The sequence below is a fragment of the Chionomys nivalis genome, chromosome 17 (genome assembly GCF_950005125.1).
Source record: "Chionomys nivalis chromosome 17, mChiNiv1.1, whole genome shotgun sequence".
NCBI classification, from domain to species: domain Eukaryota; kingdom Metazoa; phylum Chordata; class Mammalia; order Rodentia; family Cricetidae; genus Chionomys; species Chionomys nivalis.
Window position 1 is genome coordinate 52,501,161 of NC_080102.1, and position 22,106 is coordinate 52,523,266.

The 22,106-nt window shown below is 45.1% G+C and overlaps 1 protein-coding gene across 3 annotated transcripts in view; it reads left to right on the forward strand.

Moving 5' to 3' along the window:
* Ano6 (anoctamin 6) overlaps positions 1–22,106 on the forward strand; it is a 176,378-nt gene that overhangs the window by 122,530 nt on the left and 31,742 nt on the right. For all 3 annotated transcript variants that reach the window (XM_057791986.1, XM_057791987.1, XM_057791988.1), the window contains 3 exons: positions 3,275–3,409; positions 12,243–12,348; positions 15,962–16,022. In XM_057791986.1, the coding sequence (XP_057647969.1) occupies positions 3,275–3,409; positions 12,243–12,348; positions 15,962–16,022 (302 nt within the window). The remainder of the gene's footprint in view (positions 1–3,274; positions 3,410–12,242; positions 12,349–15,961; positions 16,023–22,106) is intronic.

Genomic DNA, 22,106 nt, shown 5'->3' on the forward strand with positions numbered 1-22,106 from the left:
AACTCTCACATTTTAAATTAGCCCATTTCTATTCATCTATGTTGCTACATAGCTCATAACTTATTACCTCATTTTGTGCATGTTCTGCTCCCTCTGTGTCTAGCTGGCATCTCCTCTAACTACGCTCTTCTTCTTCCCAGCATTCTCTCTGCCCCAAAAATCCTGCCTCACCATTGGCCAATCAGTTTTTTATTAGCAATGAGAGCAACATATTTTCACAGTGTACAAATTCCACTACAGGTCCAGCCAACTCACTTGGCTCACAGCCGCTACTTGGCAATCATGTGATTGGTCTTTCTGATGTGATGGGCTCAGTCGTGAGTCATCTCTTGAGAGCACACTCTCTAGGCCCCAGCGTGACTTGCCTGGGCAGACACTCTCATTGGTCTGCTACCGTGAATGGAACTTCTCTCTCGGGGGTTAGAGGTTACCCCTCAGAGATGTAGGATTCTTTGTTGCATAGGAGTAAGTACTAGAGTCATTGGCTCATTGCGAGGTCAGGTTGAGCATTTTCAGTGTTGTTCTGCTGTCTGATGTCATTTCGTGATCTCAGAGGAAACTCTTACTGCTTCGGGGCTTGTCTCTCAGAACATCAGGGTTACAGTTCAGAAGCTGGTGGTTTGGGCGCTGTGATGTTTGTTGTTCAAACTCGCCTCTGTCCTGCGTGTTTGCTGCAGTAACATCATCGTTGTCTAGGGGCATGGCCTGCTTTGTGCAGGGATGTACTTCTGTTAGCATGGTGCCCTGTCACCTCTGTTTTTGTGACGGTAGCAGCCATTAAAAATTGTTTGTTAGGTTAATTACTTTATAAAGAATCATTTAATTATCTCATTTGGTCCTCCTTAGTCCTCCCTCGCTTAATATTGTCTAGATTATTGTCACACAGGGGTACTTCTGTCAACTTTGATTACCCAGGAGCTAAAACAGTATGTGAATGTATACATGTAAACCCATTTGGGCATTATGAGGAACTGGTTTCCGGAGCCTCTGAGACGAAGGAGACCTGTCCACGTTCCTTACATCAGAGGCCATCACCTTTACATGCCCCGTGCCCCTCCTCCCATCTACCTCAAATCATCTTTCGATCACTCATAGTCCCTATGCTGGTATAAATGCCATACATTGGGTGCTTTGCAGTACTGTCTGGGGAATGACATCAGGAGAAAAATCTGAAAATATTCACGTAGATGAAGTCTGCCCCCAAAGTCTTCAGGCGAGATTGGGTGCATTCCGCGTGGTACAGCCATAGACTCCCCCAATGTTTTCAGTTAGCAGTTGGCTGAATCCCTGGGTGTAGGACCCAAGGCAGCAGTTGGTGGGGTGCAGCAGGGTCGGATGGCTGGGGACTGACTGCCCCTTTTAATTGCCAGCTGCCAGACTTGGTCATGCTCTCCTGCAGTCTCAACACTTGGAAGACTGAGGCAGGAGGATGAGAACTCCAGGCTAGCCTGGGCTACTCAGTGAGACCCTGACACAGAAGCAAAATAGTTAAGACTAACTTTTTAGACTGATATATTAACAGAAACCTTTTGGAGGACCAGAGACCATCACGTCCAAAATTAGCCTCTTTATTCCCAGTTTCACATTCCTAGTAGAAGACAGGTCTCTATTACAGATCTCAGGTCTGGAAAGCCTCTCTGACTTTGACTCCATTGTACCAGGAATGCCCTAGGAAGAGTTCAGTTCTCTGTCACTGAATATCCATGCGAAGACTAAGGCTTGACCATTTACCTAAATTTGGCAGAACATTTCTCCCATTCGAAAGTTTGACCATTCAGCTTCTAAGGATCCCAGTTTTGAATATGTCATATCCAAAATACATGGTTTTTAAGAATTGTGTTGCCCTAATTTGCATTATTGTGACAACACACCTGGGTCAGTCTACTTTATAAAGAATAGAGATTTACTTCACGCACAGTCTGGGGACACCAAGTCCAAACAGCTTCGTACCCTTTCTGATGAAGGGCGTGCTGGATGTGTCTTCTTAGGGTAGGTGACCTCATGGCAGAGACACTGGGGACAAAAGGAGTTGAACATATGGTGAGACAGAACGTAGTCCTCTTGGAGAGCTAATGGTATCATGAGAACCTGCATAATGCCTTCTGAGGGTGGTTCCTGCATGACCTCTCCCTACCGTCTGCCTGTTAAAGGTCCACCACCTTGTAATTCCTCCACTGGGGAGCAGGCTTCCAGCCCACGAGCCTTTTGCCATCACATAAACCTCTTTGAAAGCAGAGCAATAATTTAGTAAAGAGAAAATGGGTTAAAATGTCCCAACCCTTGCCAACGTCTTATCTCCAGGCACTACCCCAAGCCTGCTATTTTCCGGCTGTCCATGAACCAGACACAGACCCCTAGTCACGTGAAAATGTCACCTTCTGCTCCTCTCATGTCCTAACCCACTCCATTGGCTCCTAGCCTTCCTTTGTAGCCTGTGGCGCTGGACGGACCTCCGTCCTCCCGGGAATCTAGGCTGTGCTCACAACTGAGTTCCCGCTAGGTGAAGCTCAAGGAAACTGGCTCAGCTCCATGGAGAACCTACAGTCCCTCATAAGTCTCACTTGTTTCCACAGACCAAGGTGGAGACAGAGGAGAAGCTCACACCACAGCAACTGCCCGGGCTTCACTCGCTGCACTGGCAGGAATAGTTTTTGCCTGCTTCTTGTTCATTCTCTTACCCGTGGTCAGAAAGAAAGTGGTATTTTGTGAAAAAGAGCGACTTCTATTTTCCTACTAGTTTTCCTTTGGTGCACCATAGGTATATAGGTATGTGTGTGTATATAGAGAAGTCACGGTTGGTATGTGGGGTAGCACCATCTGGGGTCAGAGGTACCAACTATTTTCTCAGAAATGGACCCCATACATGGAAAGACCACTGTATCAGCGTAAGGTTTAGGTTTTATACTTCTCTTCTTGCTTTTTCTCTGAGTACGTAATGGTAGCTGAATAGGCTGAAGACTCCCACATATTAGAGGGTCTTTCAGAGACTAACACAGTGCTCATCTTCATCAAGAACAAGGGACACCCCCTCTGGCCCCTCTGCGAAGCTTTTCCCTTCATTGGTCACTTTGAAACTCACTCTGCTTCTGCACATGTAACATTCTTTCTGTCCCATAGTTAAACTGAGGCGCCGCTGTGAAGGTGAGCATGCGGGAGGGGTGAACTGAATGGGAGTGTTTATGTAAAAAGCCTTCTTTACTTAAAACCCAAACAGTCATGCTAGGATGAAGCTACACAGCGATGATCCTCTAAAAACACCTCTCTCTCTCTCCAGGAAGTATTACGGAGAGAAGATTGGAATCTACTTTGCTTGGCTGGGCTACTACACGCAGATGCTCCTGCTTGCAGCTGTGGTGGGCGTGGCCTGCTTCCTCTATGGATACTTCAGCCAGGATAACTGCAGTTGGAGGTACTGTCTCTTTCACACTGAGTGGTCATGACAGTGTTTCCAGGGCTGTAGACTGTCTGGTAAAGGAGACGCCATTGCGTGATCTCTCCCCTTTGTTCCGAGAATTGGAGCGAATGAAAGGAAACATTTCTCTCAGATAAGCCAACACAGCCTCCCTCTGACAGGAGCACTATGTCTCAGATTTCAGAACAAAACAAGACACACTGACATCTTCAGATAGTTCTTTCTACGAAAAAGAAAGAGATAAGGTTGCCCTTGAACTTCTGAGGGATGCTTCACAGCCTTGCGGATCTGGGCCAAGAAAAGCTCTGAATTTTTAGGGTCCCAGTGAGAATGCTGGTAGTTTTCTGTGTTGAGAAATGACTTTTTCTTAACTTATATGAAGAGTTGCATGATCAGGAACTGGGGTACCTCGGTTGCGGTTTTGTTTTTTGATTTTACAAAATTATTTCTTACATTGTTGGGAGGTGGGGATAACTCAGTACCCAGGAATCTGTTTGTGGTTGATACTGGCATTTAAACGCCAGCTTCATCTAAAAGGGGGTCCCTGGGTGCTGTGGCACGTGGGACTGTGCTGCTATCATGTGTCTGCTTTTGATGTTCACTGTGCCAGACACTGTCTCCTGGTGAACTGGCCTCACTCCAGGTGGAACAGGCAGGTTGCGGTTTCTGGGCTTCAGTGCTGAGGTGGTAAATTCTTTCAAGCCCTGAGCATGTCATCTTGGTTCTGAGGTGGGGTGCTTGCTTGTCATCCTTATGGATTAGCCTGACGGGCTGCCGGGCCTGTTAGTCCGGGATGTCTGTTTGAAGTCCTCTCTCTCTCTCTTCATGAAAAGGAATTTGCAGTCAAGGACTGAATGTTGGTGTCTTCTCCCTGTTTGCCTTTGTCTTCTTGGCTGGGCTAATAATTGTTCCATTCCTGCATGGCATCTCAGAATAGAACTTTAGACTGAGGGGGTTTCCCTTTTGCAAGGTCCATTTGTGTGTGTGTGTGTGTGTGTGTGTGTGTGTGTGTATGTGTGTTGGGTGGTGGTGTGTGTGTGGTGGGTGGTGTGTGTGTGTGGTGGGTGGTTGTGTGTGTGCGGTGGGTGGTGGTGGGTGTGTGTGTTGGGTGGTGGTGTGTGTGTTGGGTGGTGGTGTGTGTGTGTGTGTTAGGTGGTGTGTGTGTGTGTGTGGTGGGTGGTTCTATGTGTGGTGGGTGGTTGTGTGTGTGTGTGTGTGGTAGGGGTGGTGGGTGTGTGTGTTGGGTGGTGGTGTGTGTGTTGGGTGGTGGTGGTGTGTGTGTGTGTTGGGTGGTGGTGTGTATGTTGGGTGGTGGTGTGTGTGTGTGTTGGGTGGTGGTGTGTGTGTTGGGTGGTGGTGGTGGGTGTGTGTGTTGGGTGGTGGTGGGTGTGTGTGTTGGGTGGTGGTGTATGTGTTGGGTGGTGGTGGTGGGTGTGTGTGTTGGGTGGTGGTGGTGGGTGTGTGTGTTGGGTGGTGGTGTGTGTGTTGGGTGGTGGTGTTGTGTGTGTGTGGTGGGTGGTTGTGTGTGTGTGGTGGGTGGTGGTGTGTGTGGTTGGGTGGTGGTGTGTGTGTGTGGTGGGTAGTGGTGGTGTGTGTGTGTGGTGGGTGGTTGTGTGTGTGTGGTGGGTGGTTGTGTGTGTGTGTGTGGTGGGGGTGGTGGGTGTGTATGGGTGTGTGTGTGGTGGGGGTGGTGGGTGTGTATGGGTGTGTGTGTGTGGTGGGTGGTGTGTGTGTATTGAATGTTGGCTGTGGTCCATGCCCAGGAGTGTGTGAGCACATAGAAGCCAGAGCAGAACTTGTGCTTGCTCTCTTGCTGACAGTCTTATCACCTGAGGCAGAGCTCACCTTTCCTCTTAGGTTGGCTCACCATTGAGCTCCTGGGATCACGCTGTCTCTACTCCCCAGTGCAGGTGTGTGCAGCCCTGTGTGGATTATTACATGGGTGCCCATGATGAGATGCCCACAGAGCAAATACTATTACCCATGAGGCCATCACCCCTGTCTCGGGTCCTTATAAACCTTTTGTGAAGTATCCATGATAGTCACATACTACCTGACACTTCACACAGATTATGGAAAATAAAAAAGGCAGTCTTAGAGACATACCACCTGTATCCAAAACTACATGACTTTACTTCATTTAAATGCTGTCAGCAGAGCCTAAAGGACCATACTTAGGACCCTGGAAGACTGTAGTGCTGAGAAGAATGTGGACTTGGAGACCCAGCTTAAGAGGCTTCAGAAGGGAACGATATTAGTCATGGGGCTAGACACCATTCCTGTGATGTTTTGGCAAAGAATCTTGCTTCTTTCTGCCCATTAATTAAAAATTAATGGAGTAATTTGGAGTGGGGGCAGAGGCAATAAGGTATCCTGATACGGAATCTGCCCCATGGTTGTTATTAGTGACTCATACATATTTATCATAAAAAAGAACACATGAGGCAGAAATACCAAACGTAGTTTTGAAAGAAAGGGGGCCCTAGGAAGCCTAATGTTATCGCCAAAGAATGTGCTAGAAGGGAGGCTATAGTTGTAAGGGAGATTAGCATTAAGGAGAGGTCTGCAAAGGAAAGGCTTCACCCAGAGCAAGGCCCTCCCACCTGAGCTCCACTTTGGGGCGGGGGGGGGGGGGGACAAAGTCTAAAGTCTTCTCTGCCCCTAGAGATCAGCTGTAAACACAAGCTGCTACTGAATACGGCTCAGGAACCATGGTCCATCCCCCGCTGGCGGCCAGAATTGGCAGTGTTGATCACAGGGTGCTGACTTTAGAGGCTAAAAGGTGAAAGAGAGATGGGGTATGGATTAGGAGTCCTTGAATGAAGGCCCTGAAAGGCCATTTTGTGAAACTTTGAAAGTGAGGTCTGGGTTACAGTGGAGACCCCAAGTTATTGACTATGCCCGAACCATGAGATATTTGCCAAGAAGAGCTACATACAGGGAGTGGAACCAGTCCAAGAGGGTTGTCTCTTGCAGTCAGCAAAGTTGGATAGGCAGAGCCATCTAAGCCCTTTGAAACTAAAGTCCCAGACACTAGATTTGGAGCGATGAGATTTGCTGTTTGCTCTGCTGGGTTCTGGTCTTGTTTTGGTCCAGTATTTCCTCACTATGCCCCCCTATGCCTCTCTCTCAAATAGTAATGCATAATCTGAACCATTATATGCTACAAGTGTGTAATTTGCATTTTGATTCTATGGGGACAGATGGAATTAAGAGTCTTAATTGAGTCTTAAAAGAGACTTTGGATTTGGCTTTTAAGCAGTCTTTAAAACACTTTTTACAGACTACAGAGCCTTTAGAAGTTAGACTAAATACATCTTTAAGCCTGTGGAGGCCAGGGAGTGAATGCGTGAGTCTGAGTGAGAACTGTTTCCCGTTGGCTCAGGCATCTAAACACTTGGTCTCTAGTAGGTAGCACTGTTGGAGGATGTTTAAAAAGTGTGACCTTGCTAGAGGAATTACATCACTTTGAGATTTCGGCACCCTTTAGGCAGATTTTTCTGTCCTACCTACCAGCTCCCAAATAACCACATGGAGACTTTTTATTAATTATAAAAACTCAGCCAATAGCTTAGGCTTGTTACTAACTAGTTCCTACTTAAATTAACCCATTTTTATCTATCTATGTGCCTCCCCGAGGCTCGCTTACCTCATACACAAACTGCCCATCCTGTCTGCTCTGTGTCTCATGCATGGCATCTCCCTTTCTTCTTCCCAGCATCCTCTCTTCCCTGAAAATCCTGTCTAGCATTTGGCCATTTAGCTTTTTACTAAACCAATCTGAGTGACGCTCCTGCACAGCATGCAAACATATCATTCCACAACATCACCCCACTTCCAGTTTGCTCTCTCTACTCCATGCCTGTGGTTGAGATGTGCTCTTGGCTTCTGGCCCCTGCCACCATTACCGCCATTTGCAGGCTTGTTTCTCTGCCATGATAGACGCTTATCTCTCTGGAATTTAATTGAAGCCAAATTAAATTCTTTTATAGGCATAGTCATAGCATTTATCACAGCAACTGAAAAATAACCAGCAACCCAGAAGAAACTAGAGTCCCCCTATTTGCAGTGATCCCCTAACTTCCCATTTCCTTACGCTCTAGAAACCACTGGTCTACTTTTGTGTCTATAGTTCTGTCTGTTATGGACACTATGTAAGTGAAACTGTGTGTTACACGGCTCTTCATGACTGCTTTCTATCACTCTTGTTATTTTCAAGGTTCTTTGTTATATTTATTGATACCTCAGTCCCTTTGGGGCAGATAATAAACCATTGCCCGGGTATGCCACATTCCTTATCTAAACATTAAGTGATGAATGTTGGGGCTGTTAGAAATATGTATATAAAATGAACATTTACCTGACATATTGTCATGGGGACATGTGGTTCCATATGTCTTGGGGATGTTACAAAGAGTGGAGTTGCTGGGATATATATATATATATATATATATATATATATATATATTCTGTTTAACATTGTGAGAAACGACCAAAGTACTGTCTACAGTGACTATGCTGTGTCATGTTTCTGTCAGCCATGTGTGAAGACTGTAGTTTCTCTAGATGCCAGTGGACACTTTTCTTAGTTGCATTTTTTTTATGTTTTGTAATTAGCCATCCTATTTGACACAGGTGGTATGTCGTGGTTGTTGTGGGTTTTGTTTCCCTGATGTAGATGCTGTTGAGCATCTTCTGGATTTATCACTGGTGTGACTTTGGAGAAACGTCTCCTGGAGCCTTCTGCCTCTAACGGTGTTGACGTACAATTCATTGTTCTTTTTGTGCTCAGCACAGAAGTCCCTTATCAGACCTTCTTCTGTTTTGTATAACAAATACAACAGATAGGCTAGTCTTTGACTGACATGGCTTATTTCTCACCATATGAGACGTTAGAAGTTCAAGATCTGGATGGCAATTTGGTGTCTTGTGAGGGTTGGGCAGACCCTGGAAGGAACAAGTGCTGTTTGTTTTTCTTGACTTACATTAATTCTTCCTTTATTTTTGATAACTAGCTTTTCTGGTGTAGAATCTGGGTACACAGCTTGCTTTGGTCACTTAGCAAACATTATCCCACTGCCTCCAGACTCGAGGTTTCTAATAGGGAGCCAGCTTTTTTTTCTTTCTGAGGAGCGTTGTATGTGGCCAGTCACGAGTCTCTCCCTGCTGTTGGGATTCTTCCCTTGGGATTCTGTCTTAGCTTCTGAGTATGGTCTTCATAGGTGTAAATCTCTTTGAGTGTATCCTTCTTAGAGCCTACTGAAAATTTGGAAGGTTTTGGCCATCCTTCAATTATTCCTTTTATCGTTTTTTTTCCCCTTCTGCAGCTTGCAGGATGCATGTGCTGGTGTGTTTGATGGAGTCCCACTGGTATCTGAAGCTGGATTCATGGGTGTTTCCTATTCCTTTTCCTTTCCATTTCTCAGACTGTATAATCTTAACAGATACAACATTAAATGTCTTATATGCAGAGGAGTGCCTTTTGTGAATTTTTTCATTGATGTTATTGTGCTTTGCTTAAGGCTTAAGAGCCTTTAGCTTACTGCTTTCCCATTTGGTGAGACACGCTCACATTGTTTCTTTAACTCCTTACGGGTGATTTCCTTGAGTTCTCCATGCATACTTGCTTATCTAAAGACTAAATACAATGTGCCGGCGTCCCCGGGTTGGCCCTTGCTCTGTTACTTCTGAACTTCTGAAGTACTTCTCTGAACTTCTCAGGTTTCTGATGTGCCTGCGACTTGCAACGTTGAGAATTTGACATTTTAAATATTTCACCCTAAGAACCCTGGGAATCAGATTTCTCCTCAGGGTTTGTTGCTGCTTCTGCTGGTTCCACCACTTTTGCTGCTCTTGCTCCTTTTCCTGGACTGAGCCCAGGGTCTGTATTACCTGCCTTATATGGGCACTAAAGTCTGTGTTTAGGAGATCTTTAGACAGCAGTTGGATTGCAGTGATTTCCTTAGTGCTGGGCTCTGCCCTTTTCCCGTGTTCCAGTGGACAGTATCCAGCTCTCTTGAGGCTTCCTTCTGGGTTATGCAGAACCCCAGGGTTAGCCTCCAGGTTCTCAGATCTTTTCTGCCTGTGTACTGTAGCCCACATGCATGTGGCCCTTCTACATCTCACGGATATGTTGAAGGTTTGGTGTTGGATAGAGCATGCCTAGTTCTTCCTTTAAAGTTTTTGAGTTTACATCTACGGTTACTACCGTAACTCAAGCAGGTGCTACCGACTCAAGCAGGTGCTATGTTAAGTAATTCGTGGAGATTATTATTATTATTATTTGGTTTTTCGAGACAGGGTTTCTCTGTAGCTTTGGTGCTGGTCCCAGAACTAGCTCTTGTAGACCAGGCTAGCCTCGAACTCACAGAGATCCGTCTGCCTCTGCCTCCTGAGTGCTGGGATTAAAGGCGTGCGCCACCACCGCCCGGCTCATGGAGATTCTTAAAGCACACATGGAGGATTGGGCTTTCTCCCAGTCTGAGCTCTGGGTATGAGGTGAAAAAATGAGAAAGCTCACCGTGAAGCTGTTCCAGGGAGATGCTGGGCAAACACTGACATGCCTGGGGAGGGGTCCCTGGAGCAGCTACAGACACTGTTTGCCCCACTCGGCTGCTGGGAGGCTGTTCTCGTTCAGAGTGGATGGACAGCTGCTGGGTTTTAAGGCTGCCATGAACCTGGGGAGACACGCGTGGCAACCAGCCTAGTGAAAATGCTACAAAGGTGTGTTCTTCACGCATTGACCAGCCCCTTCTCACACAACACACACACACACACACACACGATGGGAGGGTCATTAGGTGATTGTAAGCATTCAGTTAACTTTCAGAGTTCAGGAAAGGGTGAGTTTGAACATTCTTGTCATTGTTCTCATTGACTCTGTGAATAAGTAGGTTTGCTGAGAGCTTACTCAGCTCTCTCAGACTTGCTTCCCAAACCCACTCATTTCTCTGGGTTATTTGCATGGTCACCTGACCAACGATAATGCTGGCCCCATTCTGTGTAAAATGACACCACCAGGAGGAGCAATCTACAACCTCTTGCTTCTTCTCATTAAATCTTAAATGTATTAGTAACTTCCTCTGTGTTTTTTCCATATTGACAGCATTTCTCCTTAACCTAAGATGCTTTAAATATTCTTTTATTGTTATTTTCTCCTTTAAAAAGTTATCTTTCATTTTCAGTTCTGTATATGTGCCTATGTGTGTGTGCATGCATGCACATGAGTGCACAGGTGCCCCCAAAAGCCAGAGAGGGCATCAGGTCCCCCAGAACTAGAGTTACAGGCAGTTGTAGGTGCTGGGGACCCAGTTCAGGTCCTCTGCAACAGGAGAACATACTCTTTCACCGTGGAGCCCATCTCCAGTCCCATCTATCTCTTTTTCCAATTCTGTAGTTGTCATTCTCATTTCTTAAGTGGAATTTATTTTGGTGGTACGATTGCGATTTACTTAAGTTCTTGTTTTTTGTAATGTCACGAATTAAACTGCCCATTCTGGTCTCCCTAATTTTGGGACCAGATCTTTGGATATAGGTAGAAATCTTTCGTGTTTCCTTTTGTGCTGGTAGTTGATTGTTTCAGCTTGTGCCAGCAGGCACCCAATCAGTAACTCGTCTATTCTGAACTTTGGGTCTTCTGTGAGATGAATAGATTAAATGGAAGCTATCTAACACAAATTCTGATCTCTACAAACAATTCTGAAAATTATAGTGCAGGTCTTCGCTATATTTGACAAAATTTTTATTTCCCTATAAATCTTAATACATCTTTGATTAGATTCATTCTTAGGCACTATACTTTTTAAGCTACTGAAAAACAGGTTTTAAAAATTATTTCCCAATTGTTACAGGTAGATAAGGAGAAAATCTCCTTTGTTTCCCTGTGTTTACTTTATATGTTGATTCTGTATCCACAAACTTTACTAAATATGCTCTTATTATCTCTGGATTCAAGGCCACACATAATGCTTTGACAAATACTAGGATCTGTGGGGAGCAGGGGAAGGAGTTAAGATGCTTCTGTCTGAGGCTCACGAAAGGAGAAGGAGAAGTGTAATTTCTATATCGAATAAAGCCAGCTCCTGGGCGGGGGATTGTGGAGAATGGCAGGTTCCTGGGTGGATGTGGGGACAGCAGGTTTCCCTCCTCCCTATACTCACAGCCTGGCTTCTCTGGCTCTCTGTGACCTCCAACCAAAGCAGCTATAGAGGAGGACCCTTTGTATACCCCCGAGTTAAGGGTAGATTTAGGCATTGTATGATATTCTCAAAAGATTAATAAAAAATATTATATTAAAATATTAAGAGCTGGAGAGATGCCTAAGTGGTTAAGAGCACTGACTGCTCTTCCAGAGGACCTGGGTTCAATTCCCAGCACCCACTTGCTGCCTCACAACCATCTGTAACTCCAGTCCCAGAGAATCCAATATCCACTTTGGCTTCTTTGCACATGGTGCATAGACATACATGCTGGCAAAACACCCACCCAGATAAATAAAAATAAAGGTTAAAATTTTTTGAAATATGTAAAAAAATATTTTTAAAGAAGTAGACCATTTACTATCCCATATGCTTTTTATAGCTTCTACATGACAAGCCTTCATCAGAGTTATGGCTGTCACCTGTGATCCTGTTTCGTAGGCTTCAGTTTTGTTGCTTGTCGTGGGTAGACTTGGATTTCTTTTATTTTTCTTTTTTTTTTTGGTTTTTCGAGACAGGGTTTCTCTGTGGTTTTGGAGCCTGTCCTGGAACTAGCTCTTGTAGACCAGGCTGGTCTCGAACGAAAGCCTTCTGCTAAGGTTTCTGAGTTGCTTTATTTTGTCTTTTGTTAGCAAAGAGGTCTGTGATCCTGATATCGGTGGCCAGATCCTGATGTGTCCCCAGTGCGACAAGCTGTGTCCGTTCTGGAGGCTGAATGTCACCTGTGAATCTTCCAAGGTAATTTCTGCTCTTCCAGATGTTTACACAAAATAATCACTTAATCATAACATATAAATTCTTCCCCCTCTGGAGAAATAAAAACGAGTTTCCCCCACACTGGAAGGGAGTGTACAGTATACTTGCTTATACTACATTTCCAGGTCATAAACTGAGTGGCAGCTTAGTCCCAGGAAAGGAAGGACGTGCTGGGTTTGATCCTACTGAAGAATCTCAGTTACCCATCTAACAAAAGTCTCAAGCTCAGCTTATTTTGAGTAGTAAAGTTTTCGTTTTCTCAGGGTTGGGGGCTGCCCTACCTCTGAGCTGTAACCTCAGCCGTGGGTTTACTGTTGCAAGTGTTTGCCTTAACTCAAGTGAGCAGAAACCTAAAATTTGTGCTTATGAATGTGTGCTTCTGAAGCCTGACATTTGTTATCATGCAGTTTGTGTTTCCTCCCCTTTCAAAGCATGCGGGAACTCTACTTGGGTTTTTAAAGGCCCTGCTGGTCAGTTAAGACTATTGCTGTTCATGCAGAAGGAAGGGTTTGTAACTCAGTGATTGGTAAGATACTTGCCGGACACACATGACTCCCCGAATACTAGCAAGTGAGGGCAGGCTTCCTGTGTATTAAGAGCACTGAGATAGGAGGGGTGTGCTGAGCAGCAGTGGGCTTAACAGACAGCTTGATCACTTAGGTCCTCGGCTTCCAGCCTGGAAAATGAGAGACTGATTCTGCCGACATCACAGGAGCTTTTCCTCGGCAAGGAGGAAACCAGCCTGGCCTCTCGTGATTGTAATGGTCTCTGATGGGACTCTTCTCTGTCCTCTTGGCCTGCCATGGGAGGCTCAGGATCATCGCGTGGTCCTGGGACATTCTGACCTAGTTCATGGAAGTCTCCCTTTTTAGGCGTACTGATTTTTGTACTTTAATATTGTTAGCGATTGTGTGTGTGCACACGCATGTGCGTGTGTGCACGTGTGTGTTTGTGAGTGCGTGAATGCACACACAAGCAAGCGTTAAAGTGAGAGGACAATTTTGTGGAATTGGTTTTCCCTTTCAGTTTTGGGGGTTCCAAGTTACCAAGTTTCTGCAGCAAACCTGCTGAGCCATCTTTCTAGACCTGATTTATGCAGTGCTGATAACATTGGCAGCCAGAACCTGTGATACTGGGAGAGTCATTCTCTCATCTTCAGGCTGAAACACTGAAGCCCTGAGAGACGAAGCGGTGTGTTTCGCTCACACACCTGGAGACTTGACAGGGTCAGGGGCTGCAGCAGGTCTATCCTGCTCGCCGTGGCCATGCCACATTCCTCACTGGCTGGTAACACCAGGCACACAGCCCTGAAACCCAGATTTTTGTCTGAAAAACTTGCCCCACTACTAGTTACGATGCTTGTGGTGCATTGTCAGCCTTATTGATTTCTACACTTAATTTATAGATTTAAAGATTTAACTGCCTGCCCCTTGACCCAAGGCAGCCCCTAGACTATGAACTAGTAGCCTGTGTGTTGTGGCTTACACAAAGACTCAGGTGAGCTGCTGGTCACTGGTTTTGGGCTGATAAATTAAGATACTTGTTAGTGCATCTCCTGAGGCTCTGGCCCTGAGGCAGGTGCAGTGGGGATACACCCAGGAAGCCACAGTGGAAGGTTCCTTCTTACGATGTCCGTCCCTCCTCCCTCTCCTCACTCAAGCTCTCATTCCTTAGACTCCTCCTACCCCACCTTAGCTTAGAACTTGGAAGTGTCTTTCATTGTTCAGGGTACTGGGGATCTTCAGTTCTGTTGTTTTTCCTAGAAGACTTCTTGAATCTTGTGGGAGTCATGGACAAAGAGAAGAAGACAAAGACCAGCTTCTGAGGGAAAGGGTGGGAGGGTTGGGGCAGAGGAGAGGAGTTTCTTCCTTCTTCTGTCTTTACTACATTGATTCATTTACTAATTTATACCTCTCTTCTGAGGAGATGTTTACTAACTGACAGCTGACGTGGGGCTGCTCTTAATTCGACATCTGGTCCCCTGTGCCAGCTGCCAGTTGAGCTAAGTCAGGTTGCTATGCATGTCCCTTACTGTCTCCCTAGTCCTACTCCCATAGCTCTCGTGGGACAAAGTAGCAAGGTCAAATATCTATTTCCTGTTCTGTGCCCATGGTTCTCACGTATGTGACTAGCATGGCAGCTTCATCTATGTCTACCCCTGTGCTGAGATACCAGGCATATCCCTCTTTTGGCACTAGGCAGTTGGCACGGCATGTACCAATTTCAAAATTGGAGTGACATTGGATGGGATCTTGGGAAGGAGATTCCATATTTGGAATCTTTTTGGGGTCTGCTCTTTGTGTACAGGTATTTCATACCCGATAAGGGGTAGAGCATCATGTTGAAAGACATCTCAGAGCAGGTGGGTTTTCCAAAAGCAAAGACAAAAGATACGGAGAGCTTCGTTTGTGGGACACCAGCCTCAGCTCCAGGCTGCGGGACATCTGGCTGTGACAAAATCCATCTTCCTTGAGCTGAAGGGGTTTTTTTTTTAAAAGAGGAATTGTTCCAGGAGGCCATTTAGAGTCATGCTGTTTGATCAAAGTCGACATGGATGGTTGAGGGAACTTATATCTGCTTCAGAAACCAGGTGAATGAGAATGTAACTAACTAGATATATATCTTATGAAAATAACCAATGATTTTGCATACATGAAAATTACATCACCTTGTTTGAGTATAAAAGGCACCCCCCCCCAAAAAAAAAAAAACTATCCACAGCAAAGTACACTTCCTACTCAGAAACGGCTTTGAATATGCTGTCACTGTGAAGTTAGTTTCCTGTTCCCTCAGAGCCTTCGTCCGCCCCCACCCCGCTCTACCCCTTTACCCTACGTGGCAGTCTCCCACTTTTCTGTTAGCCTCATAGGGTCTATCATAAGGGAGTTTTTAGATGCTCACTAATGAAAGTTGGTACCCAGTGAAAGTTTCCAGGAACCATAAAGGCTGTATCTATCAGCAAAGAGATCAAGTTTGGCAGCAGAGAGAGAGTAATCCTTTATGATAACTGCACAGGTGACCTGATGGAGGCACCTGTCCAGCCCTTGTCCCGCCGGAAGGAAGCTCATCAGTGCCAGAGCAGAGCCATCCTTGGGCTGAGGAGGCAGAGTGCGCCTAAAGAAAAGCCATTACCACATAAACAGTTTTGTGTGTGTGTGTGTGTGTGTTTTAATAAGCAAAGAAGTATTTCTAGAACTTATCCTCTGAGGGGAATGAGGCAATGATAAGAGGCAAATCAGAAAGTTGCTTAGAGGGCACTGGATTCTTAGAGCCGCTGGCTGTGTCCTTCCTTTCTCTTGACAGCTCATAAAAGCAGTTCTAACGGCCTGCAATCTTAGCAGATGCGCCTATTGCTTTATCGTGGTGTGGGGAGATTTCCCCTAGAAAATGCGTTCGGGCTCAGACGGTGAAAGCTGTTTGCTTTTATAAAGTGGGAGAAATTCCATCTGTGGGTACGTCGTACGTGTAGGGATTGCTAAGCCAGCACCGGCCCTCGCGAGCGCTCAAGCTGCAGAATACGCAGAGCGTTATGTATTTGCTGACTTCTGATAAGCGAACGATTCACTTATTTGTGTGTCATTGCTGTATTTTCCAGAAATTGTGCATCTTTGACAGTTTTGGAACCCTGGTCTTTGCCGTGTTTATGGGAGTGTGGGGTAAGTTACTTTCGCTTTTCTCTCGGTTTGATGGTGTTGGTGCGATCTTGCATGAGCTATTGAAGTCTCCCACCTTCAGGACCATGTCTTGGCTGAGCTTCATTTGTTGATGTCATTAGAGTTTGCTGTATGAAAATCTACCTCAAAGGCTGTGGCTTCCCCAGCACCCCTGGTTTCTCATTTCATTATTTCTCTCAATTCCCTGAGTCACACATGTTGTAATATGAGCGGCGGGGCTGCGTCCCCGGCACCCGGCCGCCCGCATGGCTTATGCCCCAAAATAATTACACAGAAACTGTATTCTTTTGATCACTGCCTGGCCCATTAGTTCCAGCCTCTTATTGGCTAGCTCTTACATATTGATCTAACCCATTTCTAATATTCTGTGTAGTACCACGAGCTGGCTTACCAGGAAAGATCTTAACCTGCGTCTGTCTGGAGTGGGAGAATCATGGCGACTCCTTACTCGGCTTCTTTCTCCCAGCATTCTGTCTGTCTACTCCGCCTACCTAATTTTCTGTCCTATTAAAGGGGCCAAGGCAGTTTCTTTATTATTTAACCAATGAAACAACAGATAGAAAAATGACCCACCTCCATCATTTCCCCTTTTTCTGTTTAAACAAAAAAGAAAGGCTTTCACTTTAACATAGTAAGATTACATATAGCAAAACAGTTATCAAGCAAGAATTACAGTTACAATATTTATATCTATTTTATCTTTTATCATAACTAAGGAAAACTATAACTATAACTAACCATTCTTCAACTCCATCAAAGACTCCAGAAGGATACAATATTACCTAAGTAAACAAGAAATAAGAAACTTCAAACTCTAGAAATGACAGAGACATCTTGCTGCCTGGACAGTCACCCAAAGTTCTTTTGTACTGTTGGGGCATCCATCTTCGGCCTACAGGCCCATAGTATCCAGCAGACACATTTTCATGAAGCAGGAAATTCCAAAGACAGTTCAGTCACTATCTGCTGTGTCCTGCAGAATGTCTCGCAGACTCTTTCATGAGTCAGGAACCCCAAAAGACCATCTCACCTTCAGGCAAGTTCAGCAGTCCTCTCTCTGAGGGTTCTCTGCATCCAGTTTATGCATCAGTCCAGGCAAGAGCAGTTTCTTGCCCAAATGGCTATCAAACTCCATAAGGAGCCTCTTCGATGCCCATCTTCCTCTTGAAGTAGATTGGTGCTGTCAGGAGCAGATGTGTCTCATTATCATGAAAAGCCCTAAGTTATTAAAACATTAAATGCCATATTCTGCAGTCTTTGAAAGATATGAAGAATGCCTATCTAGCTGAAATATATCTATGCACATCTAGAAAATCTAACATGACTAAAAGCTTGACAATTATCAATGATTATCCATTAACAACCTATATACATTACATTTTTAAATGAACTATACAATCACAATACCTTAATCAAGATTAGAAATATGCATATACATATAACAAAATTGCCCTTATAATCCACACCAATACAAATTATTCATATCTATATCATATCCCCCTTTAAATGTAAAAAAATATTCATAAACAATATTTGGGAACATGGGCGCAGTTTTTCTCTCCAAACTGCTTCCTGCTGAATGGGGGCGCTGTTATTCAGGTCTTTTATGGTGTAACCTGTGTGTCAGGGTCATCTCAGTCGGCAGTTGAGTGAAGTAATTTTCTGAAGGTGTTCACAGTAACCTTTCAGGAGGGCGTGGTCTATCATACCAGATTGGTATAGACGCAATCCACAGAGTCTCATCCTCTGTGAAAACAAAAGAAGACCCTCTCCAAAGCATCATATCCTTAGACCCATATTCTGAAATCATAATACCCTTATATCCATTCTGGTTTAGCTTGGCAGCCCATATAATGAAATGTCTCTCTGTACTTAGCTCCTTCACAGTCAAAAATTTTAAAGAAAACACAATAATACAAAGAATCCAGACTCTCTGTGAATTTTCCATTTTTACGTGGCTTATTTTTCTTTATTTCTTTTAATCTACAACTATCTGTACTCTGTCTCTTTAAAGACTTTACCCTTTTTTTTAAGACATTAACTTTATTCTTTATATATATATTTTTCTCTCTCTCAAGCCTACGTACATTCATCCAACAGTGTCTGAATCAGTTCTATTGTGAATCTGTAATTTTTTTAGTATCCAGGAGTACTTTGTTTTGTGCTTTTAAATCGCTAAGCGCTTAAGAATCTAAGCTGTGACATTCCTAGGTCAAAAACAGGTACTGCTTGCTTGCCCCGCCCAGTCCAACATGGCGGAGCCGCTCGTGCCTCTGATTCTTGCACATTGCACCAGTAGCATGGTGGAGCTGCTTGTGCCTCTGAGCCGCAGCACAAAATGACTTCCTTTTAGGCACACAGTGAGTCTAGTTGCCATCAAACAAATCGTAGCACTTTACTCCAAATGCTCCACATGGCCTGGCTCAGCTGGTCTCTGTGGTAATCCACCGGCTCCATTGGAAAGAGGTGATCTGACAGCAAGAAGCCTGGCTTGGTCTGGAGGGTTTCATGTGGTTTCTCACTCTCAAATGTCTCGCCTGGGATTCTTTATGGGGCTTCAGAGCTACAAAAGGAAGCAAAGAAACACAGTGTTTCGGCAGCTTTAAAAATTATTGATATTTATTCTTTGAGAATTTCATTCATCTATACACACTGAAATATGATAATGTATACCCCCCCACCTCCCCTCTCCAGTTCCCCCAGATCCTCTCTCAACTTCATGGACTCCTTTTTTTTCCTAGAATAGTCTGCTATGTCCAGTGAGTGCTATGTGGGTGTGCCACCATCCACTGGAGCAGGGACGCCTACCTCTCACTGCCCCTCCAAAGAATGATTCTCCCTCCCCAAGCAGCGACTGAATGCCAGCAGATCCTTAGTTAGGAGCGGGATCTTGTGAGCTCACCCCCAGTCTTGTAATTTGGGCTGGCTTCTTTTGTGCGGGTATCCTAAAGGTAACCAGGGGTGCCTGAGTTTGTGGAGTGCAGCAGATCTCCCATTTAGGGCTAAGCACACGTGGTTACTTGTTCTCAGCTCTTTGACCAATTATAAGTGTTTGTTAACTGATGCCTAACACGAGGAAAAGCTTCTCTTCTGAGGCTGAGAGCAGCTCAGATCTATGGGTTTAAATAAAATGTCCAGGACAGCTTGACAGCATAAGCATTTATCAAAGTAGCAATAGTACATCCCACCCTAGGGCCTATGACCTCTTCAGCCATGGGCTTTTGGACAGGTTTGTAGTACCAGGCCTGAAATCTCTCCTGTGAGATAGACCCCAAACCCAATCAGAAAACAATTGATTGCCCTTTAAAAGTCATGCCACTATCGCCCCCTGGGGACCAACTTGCTAGGCAAGATGTAACCACATATGCAGCAGTGGCATTGGGCCTGTTGTTGCGTTGTTTGCTAATGTCCCATCAGCTGCAGCAGGTCAGGCAGCCAAGCCTAAGCAATGAGGGATGAGATGAAGGAGACCACCTAAGCAATGAGGGATGAGATGAAGGAGACCACCTAAGCAATGATGGATGAGATGAAGGAGACCACCTAAGCAATGAGGGATGAGATGAAGGAGACCACCTAAGCAATGAGGGATGAGATGAAGGAAACCACCTAAGGGCACGGGGCGCGGAGTCGTTGGGAGCCATTACAGTTTCAGGACCCATTATCCCAAGTGCTCAGGACCAGAAGTGTTTCAGAACTCAGAGTCGTTTCCTCCTCTTCTCCTCTCCCTCCTCTTCCTCCTCCCCTTGATAAGACTATCATAGGAACATCCATAAACAGAAAATACCCAATCCAAAATATTCCGAAATCACAGCATTATTGTAAGTCAGCACTCAGCATGGTTTGTTATCCCCATGCTACAACTCCCACAGCTGGGATCCAGCCTGGGGGTGGAGGGGAAGGCGCGGAGCAGCATGGGATTGCCAGTTGAGCTTGCTTCGTAGAAAAGAGGCAACCTTAACGTGTAAGTTCTACACAGGCACTGGCGGCTGCTCATCCTTTTTAATCTGTGTAGCATCAGTAGCATAATGAGGACGGCATTTTATTAAAATGCAGACTTTTGAGTGTTTCATTAGTGTAAATATTCTCATGTAGAGGGAAAATACCCATTCTCAGAGGTGCATGCATTTCATTTCCAGGTGTAGGCTGGGATCAGCAGCGTCATGTTATAGGAAAGAGCAAGGAAGAAACTTAACCATGCCTCTCAACCCGAAAGGCGAGCCATCAGCACAGACGTGCACGCACACACATGCGGAAGTGGGCATTGAGGGTCCTTGCAGGGTGGGTGGTGGCCGTACCTGTGTAAGGCCACCAAATGGTATTTTGTACCCTTAAGAAATATCCACAGAGCCGGGCGGTGGTGGCGCACGCCTTTAATCCCAGCACTTGGGAGGCAGAGGCAGGCGGATCTCTGTGAGTTCGAGACCAGCCTGGTCTACAAGAGCTAGTTCCAGGACAGGCTCCAAAACCACAGAGAAACCCTGTCTCGAAAAACCAAAAAAAAAAAAGTATCCACAGACACTATTAGGGGACAGTGAAATCTGAGGTAGCCACACTTACCCAATAAGAGGCTCTGTCATCGAGATGCTTGTATGTTTTACTGGAAACCTCACTGTGGGAAATACTTGACACAGAAGTGGAGGAAGAGCCAGTCCCTGGCACTAGTGAGACTTTGGGTTGGATTCAAGTAGTAAAAGCCTCTGTGTTGTCCTCCACTCTGTTGCCTTAGCCACAGCTTCTGATCTCTACAATTCTAAACAGAAGACATTTTAAATAAGGCTATATGTATATATATGTTATATATATATGATGTTCCCTTCTGCGACCATCAGCTGCGCCTAGTTATGGAACTGTCATCCGTCAGGCTGCCGATCCACCTTGTCTGACTTCAGAATGCAGGAGGTGTCTCTGCATGGCTTGTAGCATCGTATGTGCACATCTTTAAGCATATGTGTTTGATGAGCTCGCTAAGTGCTTTATGCTGGTTTCCTTGTTACTTCTGCCTCGTGAGGACTACCGCTATGAACCTCATTACAGAAAGTGAAATGGCAGAGTCAAGGTGGTGGGGGGCTCTGAAGTCACTCCTTACCACGGCCATTCCATGAGACATTATCTCCTTTCCCACAAGGTGTCTGGTACTGCCTCTCTCTCTCTCTCTCTCTCTCTCTCTCTCTCTCTCTCTCTGTTCTCTAGAAATGGAAAACGTTGAATGCAGAAAACATTCATAATGGGTATGGTACTAATCATACACTTACCTACCAATATCTCCACTTAGGCTGCACCAGCCTGGGAGACTGTGCTGCTTTGTGGAGTCCTAAGCACAGCTGTGCTTACAGTAAAGATCCCCACCATTCCTCCTTACCTGACTCTCTTGGCTTACACATGTGGTTAAATGATGCGATTTTTCAGTGATCACTTGTAAGGGCAAGTTTTAAACAAGGCCCATTGATCTCTAGGAAACTGCCAGTTCCCTGACTCCTAAAGATCTGGGGGATCAGAAGGTCCAATGACCTGCACGTGGGGATCAAGGAACTGGATGCTCATGGTGGTCCCAGGTAGTCCCAAGCTGTCCCTGCTGCTCTCTCTTCTGTCTCCATTTCAGTGACACACAGACAAGGCTACTGAGCACTTAGAAAGTCATTTCTAGAACCCTAGCTGCAAGAGAGTCTGGGTTAGAAAGATGGGATGGGGTGAGCAAGTTAGTTTACCTTATTGAATATTGTAAATAATGACGTCCGAAGAGTTAGAGGCCTGTTAAGACATCTTAGACTCATACAGCATCTGAACACCTCCACCTCTCAGGGTTTATATCTTGCTCTTTTACAGAATGTAATACTGTACTGCTCTCAGTCATTTTTGTTGTTGTTGTTGTTGTTGTTGTTGTTGCTATTGTAGTTGTTGTTTGGTTGTCTTCATCTTAATGCTGTGACCCTTTAATACAGTTCTTTGTGACCCCCAACCATAAATTTATTTTGTTGCCACTTCATAACTGTAATTTTGCTACTGTTATGAAGAGTTGCATAAATATATGATATGCAGGATATCTGATATGTGACCACTAAAAGAGGG